The sequence below is a fragment of the Pelecanus crispus genome, chromosome 17, assembly GCF_030463565.1.
Source record: "Pelecanus crispus isolate bPelCri1 chromosome 17, bPelCri1.pri, whole genome shotgun sequence".
NCBI lineage: Eukaryota > Metazoa > Chordata > Aves > Pelecaniformes > Pelecanidae > Pelecanus > Pelecanus crispus.
The window spans coordinates 2,749,524-2,770,131 of NC_134659.1; the positions used below are offsets into that span (position 1 = coordinate 2,749,524).

Below are 20,608 nucleotides of genomic sequence, written 5' to 3' on the forward strand. Positions count from 1 at the left end.
AGCAAAGTCCGGGGTGGCTTCCCCAGGCTCCGAGGATGCTGCCGATAGCCCCGCCGGGGTTTTGTTCTCAGCCCTAAATAATCCCCGGGCAGGAACGCAGATAAGGGCTCCCGGGGAGGTGGGTAAAAGGTGCCAGGGGATCCCAAGCAAGAGAAGAGGCCAAAAGTCAATCCCAAACCCCGGCGGATGAAGGGACCTTGTTCTCTTTCCCCTATCAGACCCTGAGCCGGGGCGCGTCCGGCAGAGCCTCGGAGCCGAGGGAAATGCTGTGACACCCCAGCACCCGCCCGCGGCTCCTTCGCCGGCTCCGGCGGGATCTCGGCCCCGCTCTGCTGATGTCACGGCGTGGGGCCCCGCAGCCGCCCTCCCCGGGCGGCAGGCAGGCAGGAATCAGCGCTGGGGACGGCCGCCCTTTCCTGGATCCTCCTCTCTCGCCTCTTCCCTCCCCGGGACGCCGGCTGGAACGGAGCCGAGAGCCTTGGCTGCCGAGCAGAGAGATGCCCCGGCAGGTGAGTGCGCTGCCCTCCGGCCCCTCCTGCCCCTGGGGCTGCAGCCCAGCCAGGGACCCCTGGAGCAACAGCCAGCAGGCAAAAAGGTTGGGAAACTCCATTTTGAGTTTAAAACAGCCTGGCCTCTGAAAAAGCTGTCCGGTGCTGGCAAAAGTTTGTGCACGCTGAGACATGAGGCTCTGCCTGTGCCAAGGATGCTGCCCGCCGCCGGGCTGGGGTGGCAGAGGGGGTGCGGGAGAGACTGGAGCCCGCGGGAGAGACTGGAGCCCACGGCCGAGAGCCGCCCTGGCAGGGGCGATGTGCCAAGAGGGAATGGCACAGGGCTTGCCAACGCATCGGGGAAAAATGCAGAGATGAGGCTGTCAGTAAGTGTTTCCATCTGCGCCTTGGCCGGCGCCGTGCCTGATGCTGCCACGCGGACGGGGGTGCTGAGACCGCCGGAGGATGCGGGGGGCTGGGGAGGGGGTTTGCTGGAGGTGCTCAGGGCTCCTGCCGCGGGATGGCCAGGCACAGAGCACGTGGGGACACCAGGACATGCCGGGGATGCAGCCTTTCGGGGTGCTCCCAGGCTGGGTGGCGTCCTGGGCTGCGCTTGGGGCACCCAGGAAAGCGCAGCCAGCTGTGGTCTTCTTTAATAAATGCAATTTTCCCCAGGACCCCCCGGTGTGTGCCAGGTTTAGGGGGAGGGGCTGCACTTCAGAGGGAGAGGCAGGGAAGTTGCTCACAGCAGCTTTTAACGGCGATGATTTGGTGCGGCACGGTAGCGTGTCTGGACGTGCACCGGCACCGTGGGAGCCGGTCGCAGGCAGTGACGTGGGCCGGGCTCGGCACGGGAGTTTCTGCCCCCACCACCACCAGGACGTGAGCGCAGCAGGGTGCTGGCACGGCGCGGACACGGTGCTGGCACGGCGCGGACACAGCGGCATCCAGGACAGCTGGCGTGGGAGCGGGGAGAAGCCGCGGGGAGCAGTGGCTGCTCCCACACCTCCGCCAGCGCCGCGGGGCTTGCCGGGAGCTGGTCCCATCCCTGCAGCCAGGTGACCCCCTCTCATCCCGCAGGGCCTGTCCATGGATGCCAGCAAGAAGGTGGATCTAAAGATAATTATCATAGGAGCTCTGGGGTAAGGAGCAGCGCTGGCGGTGGGAGGGAAGACCCACGTGTGCGCTGGCCGGGGAGCCTGTGGGTGTGCAGCCCCCGTCCTTGCTGTAACCAACCCCCTGAGCCCGGTTTCACGGTGCAAATCCTCACCCGCGTCCCTTCCCTCCCACCAGCGTGGGCAAAACCTCCCTCCTGCACCAGTACGTGCACAAGACGTTTTACGAAGACTACCGCACCACGCTGGGCGCCAGCATCCTGACCAAAGTCCTCGCGGTGGACAACACCCCCCTGAAACTGCAGGTGAGCGGGGCTGGGACTGCCCGGGGTGCCCGGCCCCTTCCCGTGGGCACGTGTGCCCCACCACATCCTGCTCTCCCCAGATGCCTACCGGTGTCATGAGGTGCGGGGCTGGATTTGCAGGGCCTGATTTTCAGCAGCCCTGAGCATCCATGAACTGTACTGAAATCCTGGATGAGTTTTTCGGGGCTCAGCGCTCCCTGAAGCTGGTCCCCGGAGCTTAACAGAGCGCAGGGCTGCAAACACCCACGCCACTCGCGTCGTGTGTCTGTACCCGTGCTCTTCTCCGCCCTAGATCTGGGACACGGGGGGACAGGAGCGATTCCGGTCCATGGTGTCGACCTTTTACAAAGGCTCGGACGGCTGCATGCTGGCCTTCGACGTGACGGACAAGGAGTCCTTTGAATCCCTGGACAACTGGAGACATGACTTCCTGGAGAAGGTCACCCCGCGGGAGCAAGATTTCCCCATGGTCGTGCTGGGGAACAAAATAGACATCTGCGATCGGCAGGTAAGGGCGGAGGAGAGCGCGGGGTGCGTGGATCGGGACGGCTTAGTGCCCCAACAGCTTACGAGCGCTGATCCTTCGCCTGCGGAACCAGCCTTCTTCCGACGCTCACGTGAAAACCAGGGCCGCCGGGCGAGGGTCTGCTGGGCACCCAGTGCCGCCGCCTCCCCCGCGCCTCGCGGGGGCCCAAGCAGCACCCCTCCCCTGCCCTTCGCAGCAGAGTGTCCCCACTGAGGGCAGCAGGAGTTAAGCATCTCAGCGAGCTGCCTGCACCAGCGTCCTGCCCTCACCCCGCAGAGCCCGGCTGGGCAGGGGGGTCCCCTCCGCCAGCTCTCCAGCCGCTCCGGGCAGCGCTGCGCAGGGCTGTGCTGTGGCTCCATCCTCCTCTCCCGCAGGTATCCAAGGAGATTGCCTCAGCCTGGTGCAAGGAAAAAGACATCCCCTATTTTGAAGTCAGCGCCAAGAGCAACATCAACGTCGCAGAGGCTTTCGAGACCCTCGCGAAGCAGGCGTTAACAACGGTGAGCATCGCTCCCGCGCCCGCAGCAGGGATTCGGGGGGGAGCGGGCCTCAGCCGCTCCCCGGAGCTGATCCGACAGACCCTCACAGCCCTCCTCCTGGTGCAGAATATCCCGTTATTAACGTGTAGGAGAGCCCCAGGAAGAGAAGCGCATCACTGTTTTGATTTCTTAAAATAGATCTAAAACCAGTTAGAAAAGAAGAATTGCTGTTTCTCTTTGCCGGTGGGGACAAGAGCGGGATGCGCAGCTGCACGGCGCGCCAGCACTGTCCTCTAGCGGCCATCCCACGGGGAAACGCGTGTCCCCACGCCAAGCCAGCGGTGTGGCCCCGCTCCTCAGCTGAGCCGGGCGGCTTTTCCCTGGATTTCATCTTTAATCACCAATTGGGGCTGAACCTGCGCTCCCCCACTCCTTCGTTCCGCTCGGGCTGACGCTGAGCTAACATCACTCACCCTTTCTCTTCTCTGCTTTTTTTCCAGTATAAAGGGATTTTTGAGAGTTATTTAACCGACTCCATCAAACTCACTCCCAACGACAAGCCCAAGAAGAGCTGCTGCTGACCCCGGGCACCCCAGGATGCCCAGGGCTGGAGCCCTGCCCGGGACGTCCGCGCCCTCCGCCTGCCCCAGCCCGGCCGCAGCGCTCGGCCAAGCCAGGACACGGGACGGCCACGGCTCGACACAGCCGGCCCAGCCGGAGGAGCTGGGGAGTCCACCCCGGCGGAGGGCCTGGCCCATGGCGATAGTCAAGAAACCAAATCAACCTGAGCTCTCGCCCTCCTGCTGTCCTACCCCACGCTGCCGTATTTAATAAGTCAAAGACACTTTCCAGCTCTGATACTGGGCTCTGCGCTTCACTCAGCTTGGCCATGGTCCCCTGGGGCGTGCTGCTTCCCACATCTCCGGAGCTGCTCTCCCAAACCAGCAGCCTCCCAGATCGCCGTCGCGTCGCGGTGGCCCCGTGCCCCTCGATCCGCTGCCGTGTGGCACCCGAGCGGGAGATCCCCCTGCGGTGACGGTGCCGGGGAGCCAGGCACCGCTCCTGGTGCTTTGCCAGAGACCATGACCTTGGCCCCGCGGGTGACCCCTCCCGGTGCGTGGACTGGTGGCCCCGCGGCGCTCACGGTGCTCACGGTGCGTATGGGCTGTCCTGGGGGAGGAGAGGGGCTGGCGGTCACGGCACAGGTCTGAGAGCAGCTGGGTCTCCTCCCGGAGTCAGCCACTGCGGATGTGACCGTTCCGTGCCTCAGTTTCCCCTGCTCTCATGCACACCCCCTGTCAAACACCTTCCACCTCCCGCCTCACTGGTGAGGATCCTCAGTAAAGCACTTTGTCAGGGATTCTTTTTTACAAAAAAGGAAATTAAATATTTCATTTTTATTTATATATACGTGTCACAAAACGCTCCTGTGGTCCAGCAGCAGGAGGATGGGGTGGGGGCTCCAGGCTTTTGCGCTGTGCCATGGCCGTGCTCCAGACTTTCCTCCTGCAAGGCCAGCAGCTCTGAGCTTGTGCCAGCTTCTCAGGACAGGAGGATGCATTTTGGGGCTGGATTTTTTTTCCCAGTGCAAAGTTGGGGTCAGGGGAGAGAGGAGGCATCTGGGGCATTGCTCAAAGCAGGTGTGTGGTGGTGGCGCGGGGGCCTGGCGGGGCGGCTGTAGGCAGAGGGAGCCTGCTGGGAGTCCAGCCGAGCGACCGCTTCCCTTCTTGCACCCATCCTGCTCCGGCTCGTGCACCTTCGAGAAGCTGCACCCAGACACAGGCTGGGGCTGGCCAGAGAGGCGGCCGTGGCCACCCTGTGCCACCTTCCCTGCAGCCTCGGGAACCGCAGCGCCCTGCTCGCTGCAGAGCCGTAGGGCGGGATGGACCCGGGAAGACCCCCAGCCGGGCACCCTGCCCCATGGCTTCCCCGGGCAGGTCTCCATGGGACCTCCCCATCCTCCCCCAGACCCATCCACACCGACCCCAGGGGTCCCGCAGAGCTTCCCAGGGACCGTGGGGGCTCTGCCCCGGCATCACCCGGACCTTTCCATGAGCAACAACCCCATCGTGGCTGTTCGCCACCCAGCACCACCGAGCCGTGACACAAGCTGGGGACGGCGCCCATCTGCGCCGGCGGCAGGGCATGGGGCCAGCGGGTGCGTGCGGGCAGGGCGAAACCTGAGCGAGGGCTCGGCACGGGGTTGCGGGGGGCCGCAGCGCCAAAATTAGCCTGCCCGTCTCCGGAGAGGCACGTAGAGATGTTCCCACCCTCCTCCTTACACAACACTCAGCCTGTTTATTTGGGCACCATGCCGGGGAAAGGATTTGTCCCTCAATATTGGGAGGAGAGGGACATTAACTATTTCCTCCCCGAGCTCCACATGCTCTTTCTCCCTGTATTCCCAAGGCAGCTGGACAATGGCACCTCCCCAGTGGCCGCTGGCGCAGCCCCAGTCCGCGGCCTGCCCGGATCATGAGGATCCCGAGGATCCCTCACGCCCGGCATCACCCGTGGGATGCAGCCCCCTTCCCGGCGCAGCCCTGCGCTGAGCAGCAGCCAGCGCGCTCGGCCAGGTCTGTTTGGACAGTGGGCATTAAGCACCGCCCGTGTCAATAGCGATATTGTTTCTATTTACACCCTTTCTCCAGCAGCTCTCAGTTTGGGAGGTGGATGCAAACTTGATCTGTTTTATCCCAGCAAGCAGCAATTTGGACACCCCGAGCTGAGCAGGTCAAACAAACGCGCTCAGCGGAGCGGGTGCTGCCTCGGCTGGGGCTGAGCAGCCGCTGGCACGTGCCCAGGGCTGCCGCGGGTGCCGAAGCCCATGAGCAGCAGGAGCCGGAGCCAGGCAGGAGCTGCAGACCCGGCTGCCCCGGCGAGGCACAGCCGGGAGTGTGACATAGCACCCAGTCGAGCTGGGGTCACACCTTCGACTGCAGGCACAGCTCACTCCCAGAGCCCTTGTTCAGGCTCTGAGATGGTGGGCTTGCACTGAGGGGGATGGAGAATAGCGGGGCCCAAGCACTTTGTGTGGCCACGGAGCATCGTTCCAGACACAGGAATTAAGACTGCGTAAGAGATTGCAACCTCGGGAGCCGGCAGGGTCTCTAATGGCATCACCGCCCTACAGAGACCCTGGCCAACGCGCCTTGCAGATGTGCAGCACCACACTGGAGCCAACCGCAGCCGTCCAGCTTCTCTTCTCCCTCCATCCCTCCCAGGTAGGAGCACCGGTGTGGTCCTGCCGGCCCGGCAGCCCTGGGACAGTTGGGATCATCCCGGGAATCCTCCCTCCAGGAAGACCGGGAGACTGAATGGGGTGGCACCGCGCCAGGCAGGATGCTGGCAGGAGCAGCCAGAGGTGCTAAGCTGGTTATACTATCCCGTGGCCGAAACATGATAAAGGACAGGGGGAGGTTTGTAGTGCGTGGGATTAACAAGGTCAGCTCAAGATTTTCTCAGGGTGAAAATCAAAGGGAAAAATATTTGCCTTGTGTGACTCAGTGAGTTCCTGTGCAGCCAGCGGTACCAGCTCACCCCGGCGGAGGGCCTGGCCCATGGCGATAGTCAAGAAACCAAATCAACCTGAGCTCTCGCCCTCCTGCTGTCCTACCCCATGCTGCCGTATTTAATAAGTCAAAGATACTTTCCAGCCGTGATGCTGGGCTCTGCGCTTCACTCAGCTTGGCCAGCACAGCCAGGCTGCACCCCTGCCTTTACAGGTTTTCATTCACTGACCAAAGCTGCACACAAAAATCAGTAAAACCCCAGGCGGAGGATGCCGGTCACCAAACAGAAACCATCCCTACCCTGTCGGCACGTACAGAGGAGAGTGCTGCCCTCAGTATTTGCAGAATTAGTGCCTGACACTCACCCTAAATTCTTGACTCTCAGCTGCAGTTTGCTTCAGTGCTTCTGAGGTTTAATTACTCCTAACAGCTCTTCCACCCTCCGCCATCCCATGTGCTCTAAAAATGCAGTGTGCGCTCCATTTTATCTCGTGTAACCAGGCTGGTTGAGTTCTGACCGGTTCCAGGTGTGGGAGGCTGGTTAGAGCCTGCAGATTTGCACTGCAGGCTGCGGCTCGGCAGGGCTGGCAGGTAGCGGCAACTCCGCAGCTGCCTGCCTGCAAACCCGTCCCAGCAGCCCAGGGACAGGCAGCAGCGTCCATCCGCCCCAGCCTGCAGCACCTACCGCTGGGTGGAATGACATTCTCCTACTCAACTTGTGACAGTTAAAACAAAGTAGCATAAAATCTGCAAAGCAGATTTTAAAAAATCAAATTTTCCTGTTCTAAAGGAGAAGCCCCATTAACCTGGAGCTGGGATTGAGAGTAACGCAGCGGTTTCAGCCGCACCAAGATGGTAGTCTTAAAAGCAAACGTGATAAACCCCAGACGTTCAAAGTTACAGGTAACCTTTCAAGAGCTTCAAACATGAAAAATAAAATCACGGCATCAAGCAAAGCCTTACCTCTGCCCTCTAGTGCCACCGGGCAGCAGGTATGCAGCTGCGCCCGGAGCGTGCCAGCGCGTGTTTTTGCAGGCTGCAAGCGAGGTGCTTGGACGTGCCTGGTCCCTCTCGCGTGCGGCAGCACCGGCCCCGTGCCGGGCACCGCTCGCTCATTACCCAAGGGTTTGCCCTCGTGGCGTGGCACGCGGCCGGGCACGGAGCAGCGCCGGAGCACCCCGCGGCGTGCTGGCACCTCTTGTTCTGCCGTACGCGAGCGCTGCTGATGCTATTAATTATTTCAATGATTATTCTTTGTTTCCTCCATCACTGCCCCATTATTCCACCTCAACCGACCAGCAGTGAGCCCGCTGCGGGTGACGCTAATGGGTTTTGTGTCACTGTCCCCCCCATGACTGCCAGGGACGCGCAATTAGCCCCTGCTTGAAGCACGGTCAGGCAGGAGCGGACCCCGGCCCCTCGCCCTCTGCTTCATTGTCCACCTATTCACGGCTAATATTGATGCTTCTCCTTCAAACCCATCGCACGGGAGCTTTTGTTACCGCGTCCCAGCTGCGGCAAGCGTCCACGTGCGGGGTCATGCGGGGCCGTGGGGCTCTGCCAGCCCCAGGGGCCGCGAGCCGTGGGGCCGGGGGCCGTGGCAGGTCTGCAAGCCAGCACGTAGAGAGGATTAGGGGCTGTGGCCAGTCCCCCAGTCAGCTAAGGTACATGCTGAAGTCAGCAGCGAGCCTGAGCCTCAGGCGTCCCTCCAGCCGCACGCAGGACGGCAGCAAAGTGCAATCTGCTGCCAGCCGTCTGCTGGGACGGGCGGGTTTGCTGCAGCCAGCCTGGCATGGGGCTGCACCGTGGTCCTGTGGGGCACTAGCTAGGGCAGCGTTCTGCTCGGAGGGTTTTCCAGCCCTCGCCGCAGTCGATGTGCATTTTGCAAAGCCCTCCAGAAATGCCGGGTGCTGTGGAGAGGGTCCTGTGTACGGGCCAGACGCATGGGCAGGGTGCGGGCAGGAGCAACAGCAGCAAAAGCAACTCAGAGAAATGCGGGAAGGACTGGTTTCACTGGGGTGGGACTGCTCCCTGTGCAAAGGGCCAGCCCAAAGCCAGGCACGGGCTCGCCGGCCCCGTGCCGCGGCAGTGGGCAGCTCGGCGGTGACCGAGGCAGGGCCAAGCGCGCAGTGGTGCTCACCGTGGGTGGATGTGGCCCGGTGCGCAGGGGTGGGCGCTGCTAAGGAGTTTTGGTGCTATCTGCACCTGGAGCAGCTCCAGCCTCCCGCCGATGTGTACCTGCTGCCTGATGGCTGCTCACCGCCCCAGACTCCCTTGCTTTTGGCTTGAGATGGGCCGGACTCTGCCCTGCATGAACAAGCAGCTCCTCAGAGCATGGACAGATGTGAACCATGGTGACTTGCAACCTTCCCCTCGCGCTGACCGAAGGGAAAGCACAGACGTACTTCTTCTTGCTGCCCTGGCTGAGCACCATCGGGTCTTGCAAAGCACAGCCTGCACGGGGCCACCAGCATCCCTGGGGACGTGGCCAGACCAGACCAGGAGCCGGGGCACGTGTGGACTGGGGCTGCAGCCTCCCTCCGAGCCCTGGGTGAGGTGCAGGGCAGGGACCCGCGCTCCTGCCAGATTTCGCCCAGGCATCGCATCCCTCTGGCCCAAAACGATTCACTCAGCTTTAAATGCCTGCTGCCCGCCAACTCTTTCGAGGCAGACCGGCAGCCCGAGCTGGCTCCTGGCCTTGTGCCACCGGCACCCGGCCATCGGCGCAGCATGGCAACACCCTGCCTAAGACTTTGGAAAAAGGCAAAGCGGGCTGCCGGCTCTTTCATCTGAAAGCTGGATCCCAATCTCTCTAACCAGGGGCGACAGGACCTCCATCGCAGCCATCCTCACTTTAAACACCTGAGTACTTCTGAAGATATTGACCTCAGAGCCCTGAACAATGAGACGTTTTATTTTGCAGCTTATCTCCCATCACTGAGGTTTGAGCATTTTGGCCTTAATGAGTTGCCCAAGGCCACATAGCAGGCAGCGACTGACAAACGCAATGTCTCCTGCCCGACCGGACCACGTTCGCTTTTCACCCACACCCCCCTGCTCCCGCCGCTTCCCCGGCTTTGCACCGCCTTGCACAAATGCTGGCATAAAGGAGGGAGAAGCTGCGTGTTGCTGAGCTGCTCCGAAACTCCTCCACACACCTTCCCACATTTTTGGGGGAAAGATTCCTCTGTTCTTTTTTTGAAATTGGAAAACCTCCCTTTACTGGAATTCAATTGTTCGTGCCTCATTGCGGTTGACTCTCCTAATTCAGAGTGGGCAGAAAACCTCGAGGCAGGGAAGCAATGAGCGGTGGGGGAAGGCAGAGCCCAGAGCCAGCCCCGAGCCCAGATTCCAGGCGAGCGGGATCCTTCGCACCGCAGCCTGCGGGCCGGGGGCCATCCTGCCGCCGGTGAGGCCCCCCCGCCACGGAGCTGCTGCAACGCCGTGCATTTTTGACTGAAGGTGTGGGCTGGGGCTGCTCCCCACCCAGCCCCTGGGAGCAGCTCGCCCCGCTGCTGAGCGCTGCTGGTGTTTTTGGGCCTTGGGCAGACCTTACTGAGCACTTGTGTGTTCCCCTGGAGAAGGCAGCTATCTCGCACCTCTTGTACAAATAAGATAACAGCCCTTGCTCAAGGTCACCGGAGGCAGAGCTGGGAAGAGGGTTGTCAGGAGAGCGCCGTCCAGCCTCAGCACTTTGCCGAGGACAAACAGCCCAGCGTCTGCCACGCACAGCCCGCGCCTGCTCCACGATGCTCGCCGGGGGCTGCCCCTGTGCTGGGCAGGGAATTCTCGGGGGTGATGCTTGCTCTGGAGGCCCTTGCTGTGCTCCCGAGGGAGAGCAGGGTCGGTGGAGTTGATTCCAACAGCAGAACGTGCTCTGCTCCCCGAGCCAGGACATCTTACACCGCAAAGCCCTCAATTTGGGGATGCACTGGCGCGGTGCGCTCGTGCCAGCCCTGCTGTTGTGGCCCAGGGCTCGCCGGTGAGGAGGTCTCCCTCTGAAGACAAGGGCCAGCAGCCATGTGGTAGGGCTTATTCGATAGACACGTGCAGGGGACACCATCTCATCAGGAGGCTACCGCTTCCCTTGCCTTTGGAGATCTTCCTGCAGGGCTAAGGCAGGTTGTAAAGGCCATGAGCAGATGAGACACGACAATTCCCTCCGGTAGATAACCAGAAAGCTGTAGTGCCTCTCCCCAGCTCTAAATGCACCCCATGAAATAAAATGCATGAAACGTCCATGTGGTGCTGAGCCATAGGGGCAGCTTTGAACCTCCCGATGCCTTTCTGCATTCCACCCTTTATTTTGGTGCTGTAAATAATCCTGCTGTCTCCCTCTAGGACATTGTGTTCCTCATTCCTCCCTGGATAAAGCCGTTGACCCCTGTGCCAGCTGGTGAGACCAACCGCGTGTCCCCGCAGCAAAGGGGGAAGCCTGGGAAGCGCTCAAAGTTGGCGGTTCCCTTTCAAGCAAGACCTGCGTCTCCATCGCCTGGCACCACGGAGCCAGCAGCTCGGCCACGTCTGCCAGCGAGAGCGTGGCATCCGGCCCGGGCCCAGGAGCTGCATTCCTGGGTGAGAAGGAAATGATGATAACCAGCCCTGGGCACCTTACCGCCCCAGCCAGGCTCCGTGCGGTGACACGGCCCCTGCGGGTGACGCTGCTTGCTACGCTGCGGGTACCCGGCGGGTACCAAGCCCTGCCTGCCCTCTGCTCGCAGCCGGCAGACCAGAGCATCCTACAGCACCGGGTGCGTCCAGCACCCTGCTCCAGGAACGGCCACCTCATTCCTCATTCCTGTAGGAATTTGGCAGCCCAAATCCCTGCTTTCCTGTCTGGCTGAGGTACGCTACTGATTTTGAAAGCTTCTGAAGGGACAGACAGACAGACAGACAGGGAAGCAGGACACCAACTAACTTCAGACGTGCCTTGTGCGGGTGTCACAGCCGGAGCGACACGCCAGCCATGTGGAGCAACAGCCCTTCGGGAATTCCCGGATCCACCTGGAAGCACCAGTTTCTCTCCCCAAAGGCTGCCCCGCTCCACCTGCAGCATCCCCATCCCAGACCCTGGCTCTTACCAGTGCCTGTGGCCGCACGAGCCCCGTTTCCTTGGCAAACCTGTCCGAAAGCAAGAAGCAGCTCCGGCCGCAGATCCCAGGGAGGGAGGGAGGCTGCCTGCAGGTCCCACCACCAGCAGATCTCCCAGGAACCAGCCCACTCCGCCCCGGGGGACGCGCTGCCTTTCCCCACTGACTCTAACCTCGGGCCTCCAAGGAAGCTTTCTCATAATTTCCAGCAGTAAATTACCACTGAACTATTACCCTCATTAAGTGCAATAAATCTTCTAATATTAATCATCTGCAAATAAATCCACACATACCAGCACTTGGTATGCTGTTATCGGACCAGAAGATAAACAGCTCAGCAGTCTGTGCACCCAGGACTCCATGTTTGACTCAGGGGAGTCCCTGTGGTGTCATTCCATCTCCCAGTGCCTCCCGGCTTTCCGGGCAGCCCCAGTGCTCCCCAGACACTCGGCCGTGCCCCGCACATCGTCCTGGCCGGTCCGTTGGTGGACACATCCCAGCAGAGGGGCTTGGGCCACACGCGGGAAGTCTGGTCGAAGCAGAAAGAGGCAGAATCAAAGTTATATTTGTAGTTACTGAAACTGGAATTTGACCAGGACTGCACCTCCTGTTGCAAGAAATGCCAAAAGACCATCGGTGGCTGTACGGGGCTGGTTTGTCCATAGGGCAAGACCTTGTAGTTTCCTGATCACACCCTCCGGGACTTTGGAATAGCAGCCCTTGCAATGGGGAGCTGCCAGCCCTCCCCGCAAGCTCGCCTGTCCCCGCACAGCAGGAACCAGTGGTGAGTCCGTCTGTGCGGGAGGGACACCTGGGTTTCAAGGAGACAGAGCAAGCCTGAAGGTCTCGTGTAAGTCATCCCCGGTGGGCAAATTACCATGCACAGGACTGAGAACTTCCTCGGGTTTTGCCAGTGCTGGGTGGGCAAGAAACCCAACCGGTCGGACTTCTGCCCAGCCCAAGCCCCAAGAAACTGCACCACTGGGTCCCTTTGGCTGGTTTGGTTTTGCATCCCAGTGTGACTGCATTTTGCTGGCTGTCTGCCAGGGATCAGTGACATTCCCTTGGACCTGGCATCCCCACTGCTGACCTTGCTGGGTCCTACACAACGTGCCTGTCCAGGGCCTGATGCAAAGAGCAGACAGCTCGGAGGATAGGAGCCTCCTCACCTGGAGCTGTTCCCGTTTCACTCATGCAGCGAGCCAGCTTTGGGATTTTACTTTTCATACCAGCTAGAATGAAACAAAGCTGACATTGCTCCCAAAGCTCAGAGCTGGGCAGGTCCCTGAGGTGAGACCTGTCCCCTCCGGATGCACAGGCTGGATGCACAGCCTCTCTGCTTGGCAGCTCCTCTTTTTCAAAGGCAGGTGGCTGCGATCAGAGTGGAAGCTTAAATTCAGGACTCTGTGGTCCTATTTCAAGCTCAGATACTTACCCTCCATGCCCACGGCCACTTCTCCAGCTCCACAGCTCTGCCCACACTGGGATGTCAGCTTAGGAAAGTGAGGGGGAAAAAAAATCTTTCATTGGTGGAGCTCTGCTAGGAAAAGTGCCAGTCCAATGATGGCAAAAAAGTCCCTTTTAGCATTAGTTGATTGTCCAGGCAGTTCAGCAATGCCAGCATCGCCTCTGCATCAGAGATGCTGTTTCCTCTCTTTCTGTGGTGCCTTGCGAGCAGGACCCCCGTGGCCGGGACCTTTGGGTGCTGGTGCGGGGGTTCCCTGGATTTGCCCCGTGGCGGGGACCGCTGCAGGCGCTTGTGGACTGGTCCTCCCGCCATGTCACATGTTTCCGTTTCAAAGGGCTCCATGCATATCAGGCTGCCCTTTAAAAAGAAAAACCCTTGATATGGGTTATTAATGATATTTACAGGGTAACTGCTTGGCAATTATCACCTCTGTCAGCAATGAACCAGCCCCGCTTTCCTCCAGCACTCTCCGGCAGGCTGTCCCTTTGGCATGCTCCGGACACAATTGATTCCTGTATGATGAGGTTTCTTGGCAGTAAACGCTGATACATGCACAAGGTACCAGAGACTTTTACCCTGACAGCCCCTGGGAGCGAGCAAAGGCCATATCTTTGCCTTCTCCATTCCTCCCACCCCAGCCATGTCTCCCTCCTTCTCCCCGCTCTCTCGGTGCCCTGCCTTCTCTCTCCCCTCTCCCTTTTCCCGTCATTTTCCCCACACACAGGCCAACAACTGCTCAGAGGCGGCAGCACATCCCACCTGCCCTGCATCCGTGCTTTGGGATCACACCCGGAGCAGGGAGGGCAGCAGAGCCGTCCCCTGTAAGCAGCTCGTGCCGAGCTGACCTTGGAGACAACGGGAACGTGAAGGATCAGTTCCTTCCACAGCAAATAACCCCCTACAGCTCCCTTCTAGCAGCCTGTTCCTTCGGTGATGTCCCCTGCTGATGTCCCTATCCGTCTCACCAGCTGCCACATCCCGACCAGTACCTGGCTCCCGCATCTTGAATCCCTCTGGGAGGCGAGGAGGCCACGAGCCTGGGCACGGCTCAGCGCAGTGGTGCCGGCGTGGGTCAGGGACATGGTGGCAGGAGGGGACGAGCCCTTTCCCCCAGTCCGAGCTGGCCGCTCCCTGCCAACGCGCATGTCACGCCACTGCCTTCTACAGCTCAAAACGCTGCGTTTCCCGAGACATCGGCAAATTCCCAGGCTGGGAGGTTGACCGACACCTTTGGGGGGTAGCCCCCAAGTTTGCAGCTCCCGGACGGCCCATCCCAGCGCCTCCTCACCCCATCCTTGCCCACAATGGGGGCATCCAAAGAACTTGTCGAACTCTCCTCCGGATGAGCACGTGGCGCAGGTGCGGCTCCTGCCTGGCCCTGCCTGGGGACCGCACCTGCGAGGATGATGAGAGCCCAGCCTGCTCCGCACCGGCGCATCCCCGCACCGCTGAGGGCTTCGAGCTCTTCCCCACGCAGGGGAACGGCGCCCGCGCCTTCTTTCCTGGGCAGGCAGCGGGGGCTTCGCCTCTCTTTCCCACTCTTCTCATCCCTTTGAACCTGGAAATAAGAAAGAAACTGCCTTCCCCTGCCAATCCCATCTTCAGAGGTGGAGCGGCGGGGTCCGGCACTGGCACAAAGCGCACCATTGTCCCTTCCGGAGGCGGGGAGTCGGCCAGAGCACAAAGGCCGGGGGGACGCTACCCACCGCGCCAGGAGGCTCGCCCAGGCCAACAAAAGCATCTTCTCCCACCCCGAGTCCGAAGCAGGCGAGGGAGGGGGCCCGGGGCGACGGCGAATATGAGCGGAGGGACCTGCAAAGGTGATCAAACGGCCCAAGCCTGAGCGGGAAGGGGTGGGGTGAGGGGGGACATCCAAAAAAGCCCTTGTCCCTCTTCAGATCTCTCCTTATCTCCCCTGGCTATCTCCTGGGCTTAGCCTGGGTGTACTCGCTTGCAATTACCTCCTCCAAGCCAATCAGGCGCCGAGCACAGCCCTCGGTCCCCTTGACTGAGGTGATTTATAAATGACTCACTGGCTTATTTAAGCACAGACCTCTGCACACCTCCTTGGGAGCACCTCTCTGCCTGGGCTTTCTTGCCACATCTGCAGCTCCCCTCGCAGAATCGGCCCTTTCTCCACCCGGCGAGGCGCAGGTAACCCAGCTCCAACAATCGTGCTCTTTGTCTGGGTGGGCGTGGGGGATTTACACTCCGGTTGCACAGCCACTGGGTGTGAGTTTCAGTATTTGGAGAACTGGTACTTCTTTTTTTTTTCCCCCCCCCTTCTCTTTTTCTCCCTCCTTTTGCAAAGGGGATTTACAGCAGCAGATTTACTCAGGAATTAGCAACACCAACGATCCAAGAGCTTGATTTATGAAGAGAGGCTGGAAGAGCCAAATATGTGAATTAATTATTGCTAGAATAAATCCTGCCATCTTATCCTGGCTGGCTCCTGCTGAGATCTGTAGGGGGATTTGCCTGGTATAGGAGAGGCAATACTGATGAGAGACCCTCTGTTTCTGGACCCTTGTCATGATGAGAACTTTCTGTGCATGGGACTATATAAAGTGGTCCCTGCCCTGAGGATGTTGCAGCCCAAATTAGACTTTGCACATACAGGCATAGCGAGAAAGAATGCAGAGCCCAGTGCCTGTAGGCAATGGCTGAAGAGCACTGGTTATGCACCTGACCTAGGCAAGGGGTCTTCGCCGCATGGGACGTCCTGGTGCATGGATGCATGGCTGCGGGCATGCAATCGGATTAGGAGGGAATTTTCAAGCTGGGAATGAGAAGTGCTCCCAGACTGAGACCTGTCAGACTGGGTGCAGGGTCTCCAGCTCCTCCCAGTGCCATTTCATGGGATGTTTAGGTCCAGTTTGGGCAGGTTCCCTCAAATACAGGCAAGAGAAGATACCCCCATAAGCCTGCTCCATTGCAGTAAACTGCTGTTCATGCAGCTAGGATGCTTTCTGCTCTGCCCTCATAAAATTTGTCCACACCTTATTCAGAAGCAAGCTGAAATCTTAAGCTAGGGACCTGTCCTTCTTTCCCTTGAAGATAAGTCCTTGAAGTGACATTTGTTGCTGGCCACACAGTATTTCTGCCCCAGGTCAGAGATTTCCAGTAGAGAAATGCTCTCCCATCCTCTACCTCTGGGGGACGATGGACTGGGTGACCCCAGAGGTCTTTTTCCTTCTCCAAGAGTGAATCCACAGGGGCAGGGAGCATGTGCAGGAGCGAGCTCTCAGCAGGCATCCTGGATAAGTGTTCGCAGGCAGTGCAAGAATGCTGCAGTCTGCAAACTTTTTAATTCCTTGGGATTTGCATTGCTCACCTGCTCTTCAAAGGCGGAGGGCAAGGTCTTGTGTCAGAGGCATGAGGAGAGCAGAGACTGATGGCAGCGAGGGGCGCCAAAATTTCACTTCTCCATCTTTTAAGTGCACCTTCCAACCTTCCCTTCTCCCGTCACAATGGCTCTGTATGCCAAGGGAGCAGCAAGGGGATGGGGAGGATGGACACACCGCTTTCCGGGGGACAGACTCAGATGCCGTCAAGGGCAGGCACTGCTCTCTGCCTGCCAAGGGGCTGGCAACCTGATCCCAGCACCGCTGGGCTACACTCGGCAAGGTGACACCTCCAGGGCAGGGACGCTGGTGGCTTTCGGAGGACTACGATGGGGCCATATCTGCATTAGCACCCCAGGCCATGCGCCCGCTGCCTCACCCCAGCCCAGCCCTCCCTCGGCGAGGTACGGCGCTGGATGCGACTACAAAAGTAATGGAGAGTGAGGGTGGGGTTGAGAACAAGTGGGTTAATCAAACAAATCACAGAAAGAGTGGGCCAAATCTGGGTTCGTTTACCCTGGTGTCAGTGCAGAGCAGGTCCCCCATGCCCATGGCATTTGCTGCATTTACAACAGCATTAAAAAGAGCAGAAGCCGAGCTGCTGAATATAAGCATTTTACTTAATAAACACCCTTTGAGCCAACCACTTTGGCTTCACCTTCAGTAGCTGGCAGATGTCTGCAGATCTTATTATTCTGGTTACCAAGTGCAGAGCTAGTTTGGTTAGAAACTCATGTGAAGTGGTACATCAAACATTGGCACCGGCCCAGCGATGGCAGAACAAGAGCGCAGTGCAGCGCTCCTTGCCCGGTGCCTGCGCTGGGCTGGGTCGCTTAAAACAAGAAAAGGGCCATCTGCCTTATGGAAATCACCTATTTGACACTCCAAATATTTAATCTAAACGAAAAGAAAACATTGATTTAATGCCTGGCTGCTCCGTGGCAAAAATGCAGGAGTGGAGGAAGGGGATGGCTGCTCCCGAGGGGGACGTTAAAGCCGAGGTTGCAGCATGGTGCAACGAGACGGGAAGATGGGAGCTGGAGGGAAGCAGAGACGTCTCCTCCCTGCCCCTGCACCCACGGCGTACGGCTCCTGTGCCTCAACACAGTCAGGCAGGGCCCGTTAGCACCTCCCGGCACCTCTCCCTCCTTCACCTTCTCCCTCTCTCTCTGTCTTTTATTCCGCCAGCCATCACGATGCATGCTGCGCGTGAAAAATTGACTGAAACAGCTAAGTTTCTACTGAACTTTACGGACTCTGGCATTTTGCCTTTTCTGAGGCTAAAAGCCATTTTTGTGATAGGACATTTTTCATAACTGATCTGTATGCTCTCCTAGCATCAGACCCTTCTATTTCCAAAGGGCAGAGGTTAAGAAAAAGTTAAACCCCGTGGGCAAACGTTGCGTGTATTCAGCACGTGGCACCGTGCACGCAGCCGGCTGCTCAGCCCCCTGAAACACAAGCACCGCTTCCCTGCTTCTGCCTCTTCCCCAGATTACTGGGAAAGGTGTTTTTACCAATATACTTGTGCCAGAAATGTGGGACTACAGACCTGGCTTTACCACTGCAGGGTGCCTTCTTCCTGAATCAGTTCATTTGTAGATGAACCCTATGGCAATCCAGAGCCAAAGGTAAAGCAAAGCTAAATCGGACCCAAGCAGTTTTAACTGTGAGCAAAAAGGTGTGCCCAGTCAAACGGCCCAGCTGAAGACGCTAACCTGAACGAACGTGCCGGGGGTCCCTCGGTGACGAGCTGCCAGCGTGGCCATCAGCCGGCCCGGGTCCTGGCCTGTCCCCGATGCCAGGAGGTGAGGGAGAGTGAGCAAGCCAGGAGCGCGGGGGCGGATCCGCTGGGCTGATAGCGGAGGTGAATTATACAACATCCTTTGAAATACCTGAACTGACTGACAGCAGAAACCTCCTCTTCCTCCTGCCTGTGTGCTTTGCGAGCCCAGCTCGACACCAGAGGCGTGAAAGGGAGAAGGAAGCTGGCGTGCGGCGGGAGGGTGAGGCAGAGTTCAGTTTGGGGGAGCACCCGGCACCGCAGCACCGGGTACCGCAGAGCCCGGCACTGCAGCTGCCCTGTTCTTCCCCATCCATGCCTCGGCGAGGAAGCACAGCACAGGCTTCAGGGGAGGAGGTGACGGGCTTCCTCGCCTGACCTTGCGAGACTTGGGCCCTTGTTGCCCCAGGGCTCCCATGGCACCTGCAGCCAGAGCCGCGAGCGGGAGGCTGGGAGTCACAGCAGACACGGTGCTGAAGGCACTGAATCAGGGGAACGGGAGTCAAGACCTTGTCCTGGTGTCGCAACCAAACCCTTGCACCTGCGCTCGCCTTCTCCAGGCAGACCTTGTCTCCTCGGGTAGGGGAGAGTTGCTTTTTATAACCCTTTCTTGGGCAATGGAGCTGGGAGAGAGATGTTTTTAATGGAGATTCACCCAGGATTTGGAAGAGACCAGACCTCTGAACTCCACCAGCTGAGAAGCAATCAGCGAGAAGATCTGCGTGTGCATCGCCTTGTGCAAGGAGAAGGGGGGATGAAGAGGGGGCAGACAAAGGAGGAAACATTATGTCCAGAGCACTGGTTTTTTCTCCCTAAAATGTAGCAGAGGCATTCCCTGAACGTCCAGCTCTTGCACTGGGATCAGTTTGGGCCCTTATATCACGCATAAGGCAGTGATCAGATTGCTTTTCCACTAACCTTTGATTTACACTCCTTGGACTGGAGTCCCTTTTCTGCGCCTATGCCAGCACAGAAAAGCGGCTTTATGCCAATGGCTCCTATCAACACTAGCCAGAAACCTCAATGTGACTTTCCTCTTCCCAAACACAGCTATCACCAGCACAGGGACAGAAGATAAGAGTTTAGTAAATGCATTTGCAAGATGAACACTGGGAAAAAAGGTCTGTACTTGGCATGCACAGGCTGGTTTGGGACTGGCAGGGCAGGGATCAGCCAGGTATGAACTGACGGGACTCTTAGCTGACGCCCTGCTGGGACAGTATCTTTCACCCACATCATATTCTTGGAGTGAAGCAGTTCTGCCTTCATTTCTTGCTTGCTCCAAGTATCACATCACAGTTACGTTACCCCGAGTGTCACAATTTCCCCAAGACCCCAGGCTTAGCAGACTTATCGGTGAGGCCAAACTTCACATTTCTCAGCATCATCCACTCTAGCCAACACATTGGAGGAACGGGCTTCCTGAAAAGCTTGTAACGGGGGCTCCGCACTTGGAGCTCTTCCCCCCAGACCTCGTCCTTTATTTCCATGCCCATACTGGAACAGAGCTCTTGAAAAACCTGGTCCCAGCAACTCAGCAATTTACTGGCACTCTGCCTTTCTCTCCACACACATTGCATTGCTTCGGTGTCCTGCCCCAGCTGCAGGATTTAAACCAGCTCTGCAGCTTGCTGTGGTCTTATCCCATCAACACCAGGACAGCTGGTTTTGCCTTTTGTTCAAGGAGCAGTCACACAGCTCGTTCTCTTTAATTCTGAAATCTCAAAGGTTTAACCTGCTGTTTGATCTAGGGCAAGGCCAGTGATAAGCCAAGTCAAGAACTTGACTCTGTCCGAGACACTGACATCATTAGCCTGTTTGTTTAAGATGGAATTTAATCATGGGGATATTTTCACCTCTATACTTGCCTTGTTTATTATTTTTCCTGATTGCCAGCACTTTTGCTCAGCAGGGGAAATGCATTAAAGAGCTGTGATACAATTGGCTGATTCAGTCTGTCTGATGGCAGGCACGCTGCTCGGCAAGTGATGGGGCTGAGAAATAAAACTGAGAGACTTCTCGCACCAGGAACTCAGCTGGGTTGATCACCCCTTAGAAGCCTGTCGCTGAGCCTGGACCTGGGCTACAAAATATTCACGAGGGAGAGCTGGAAATCCAGAGCAGAGCTGTGGGGCTGGGACCTGGGGAAAGGCTGAGCACGCTGGGCACCCGCTCGGCAACAGGATCTGGAGCAAGGCTATGAGGCAGGGACAAGACTTGTGCAGACTGACGTGGGAAAACCAGGGAATGACCGTTTATCAGATGGGCTTCTGGTATGAGCGTAGGGACTGGGAAACAGCCTAGGACACTGCGTAGTCTCAGCCTGCACCAATCCTCCAAAAAGTAAAGCTTGTAATTGCTCTTGGAAGGATTATCTCTAGCTGAAAAGGAGCAGCAGGGATGCCAGCGTGTGCGTGCCTGCAGAGGGCACTGGATTCAGCACCTGGTAATGCTGAAGAGGGGGATGGCTCCTCTTTCACCCACTGGCCTTCCAGAGA

General features: G+C 58.7%; 1 protein-coding gene across 4 annotated transcripts; it reads left to right on the forward strand.

The window, feature by feature from the left end:
* Positions 1-409: 409 nt before the first annotated feature.
* On the forward strand, positions 410-3,494 carry RAB7B (RAB7B, member RAS oncogene family). Of its 4 annotated transcripts, none has more exons than XM_075722455.1 (6): positions 410-489; positions 1,547-1,630; positions 1,782-1,908; positions 2,201-2,416; positions 2,809-2,934; positions 3,414-3,494. In XM_075722455.1, exons 2-6 carry the CDS (start codon positions 1,578-1,580, stop codon positions 3,492-3,494), a joined length of 603 nt encoding a protein of 200 aa, XP_075578570.1. In that variant the 5' UTR covers positions 410-489; positions 1,547-1,577. The 4 variants fall into 4 exon arrangements, with proteins under 4 accessions (XP_075578570.1, XP_075578567.1, XP_075578568.1 ...); XM_075722452.1 differs by lacking the exon at positions 410-489 and adding an exon at positions 498-517 and having other exon boundaries at positions 1,562-1,630; XM_075722453.1 differs by lacking the exon at positions 410-489 and adding an exon at positions 498-509 and having other exon boundaries at positions 1,569-1,630.
* The last annotated feature ends 17,114 nt before the right edge of the window (positions 3,495-20,608 follow it).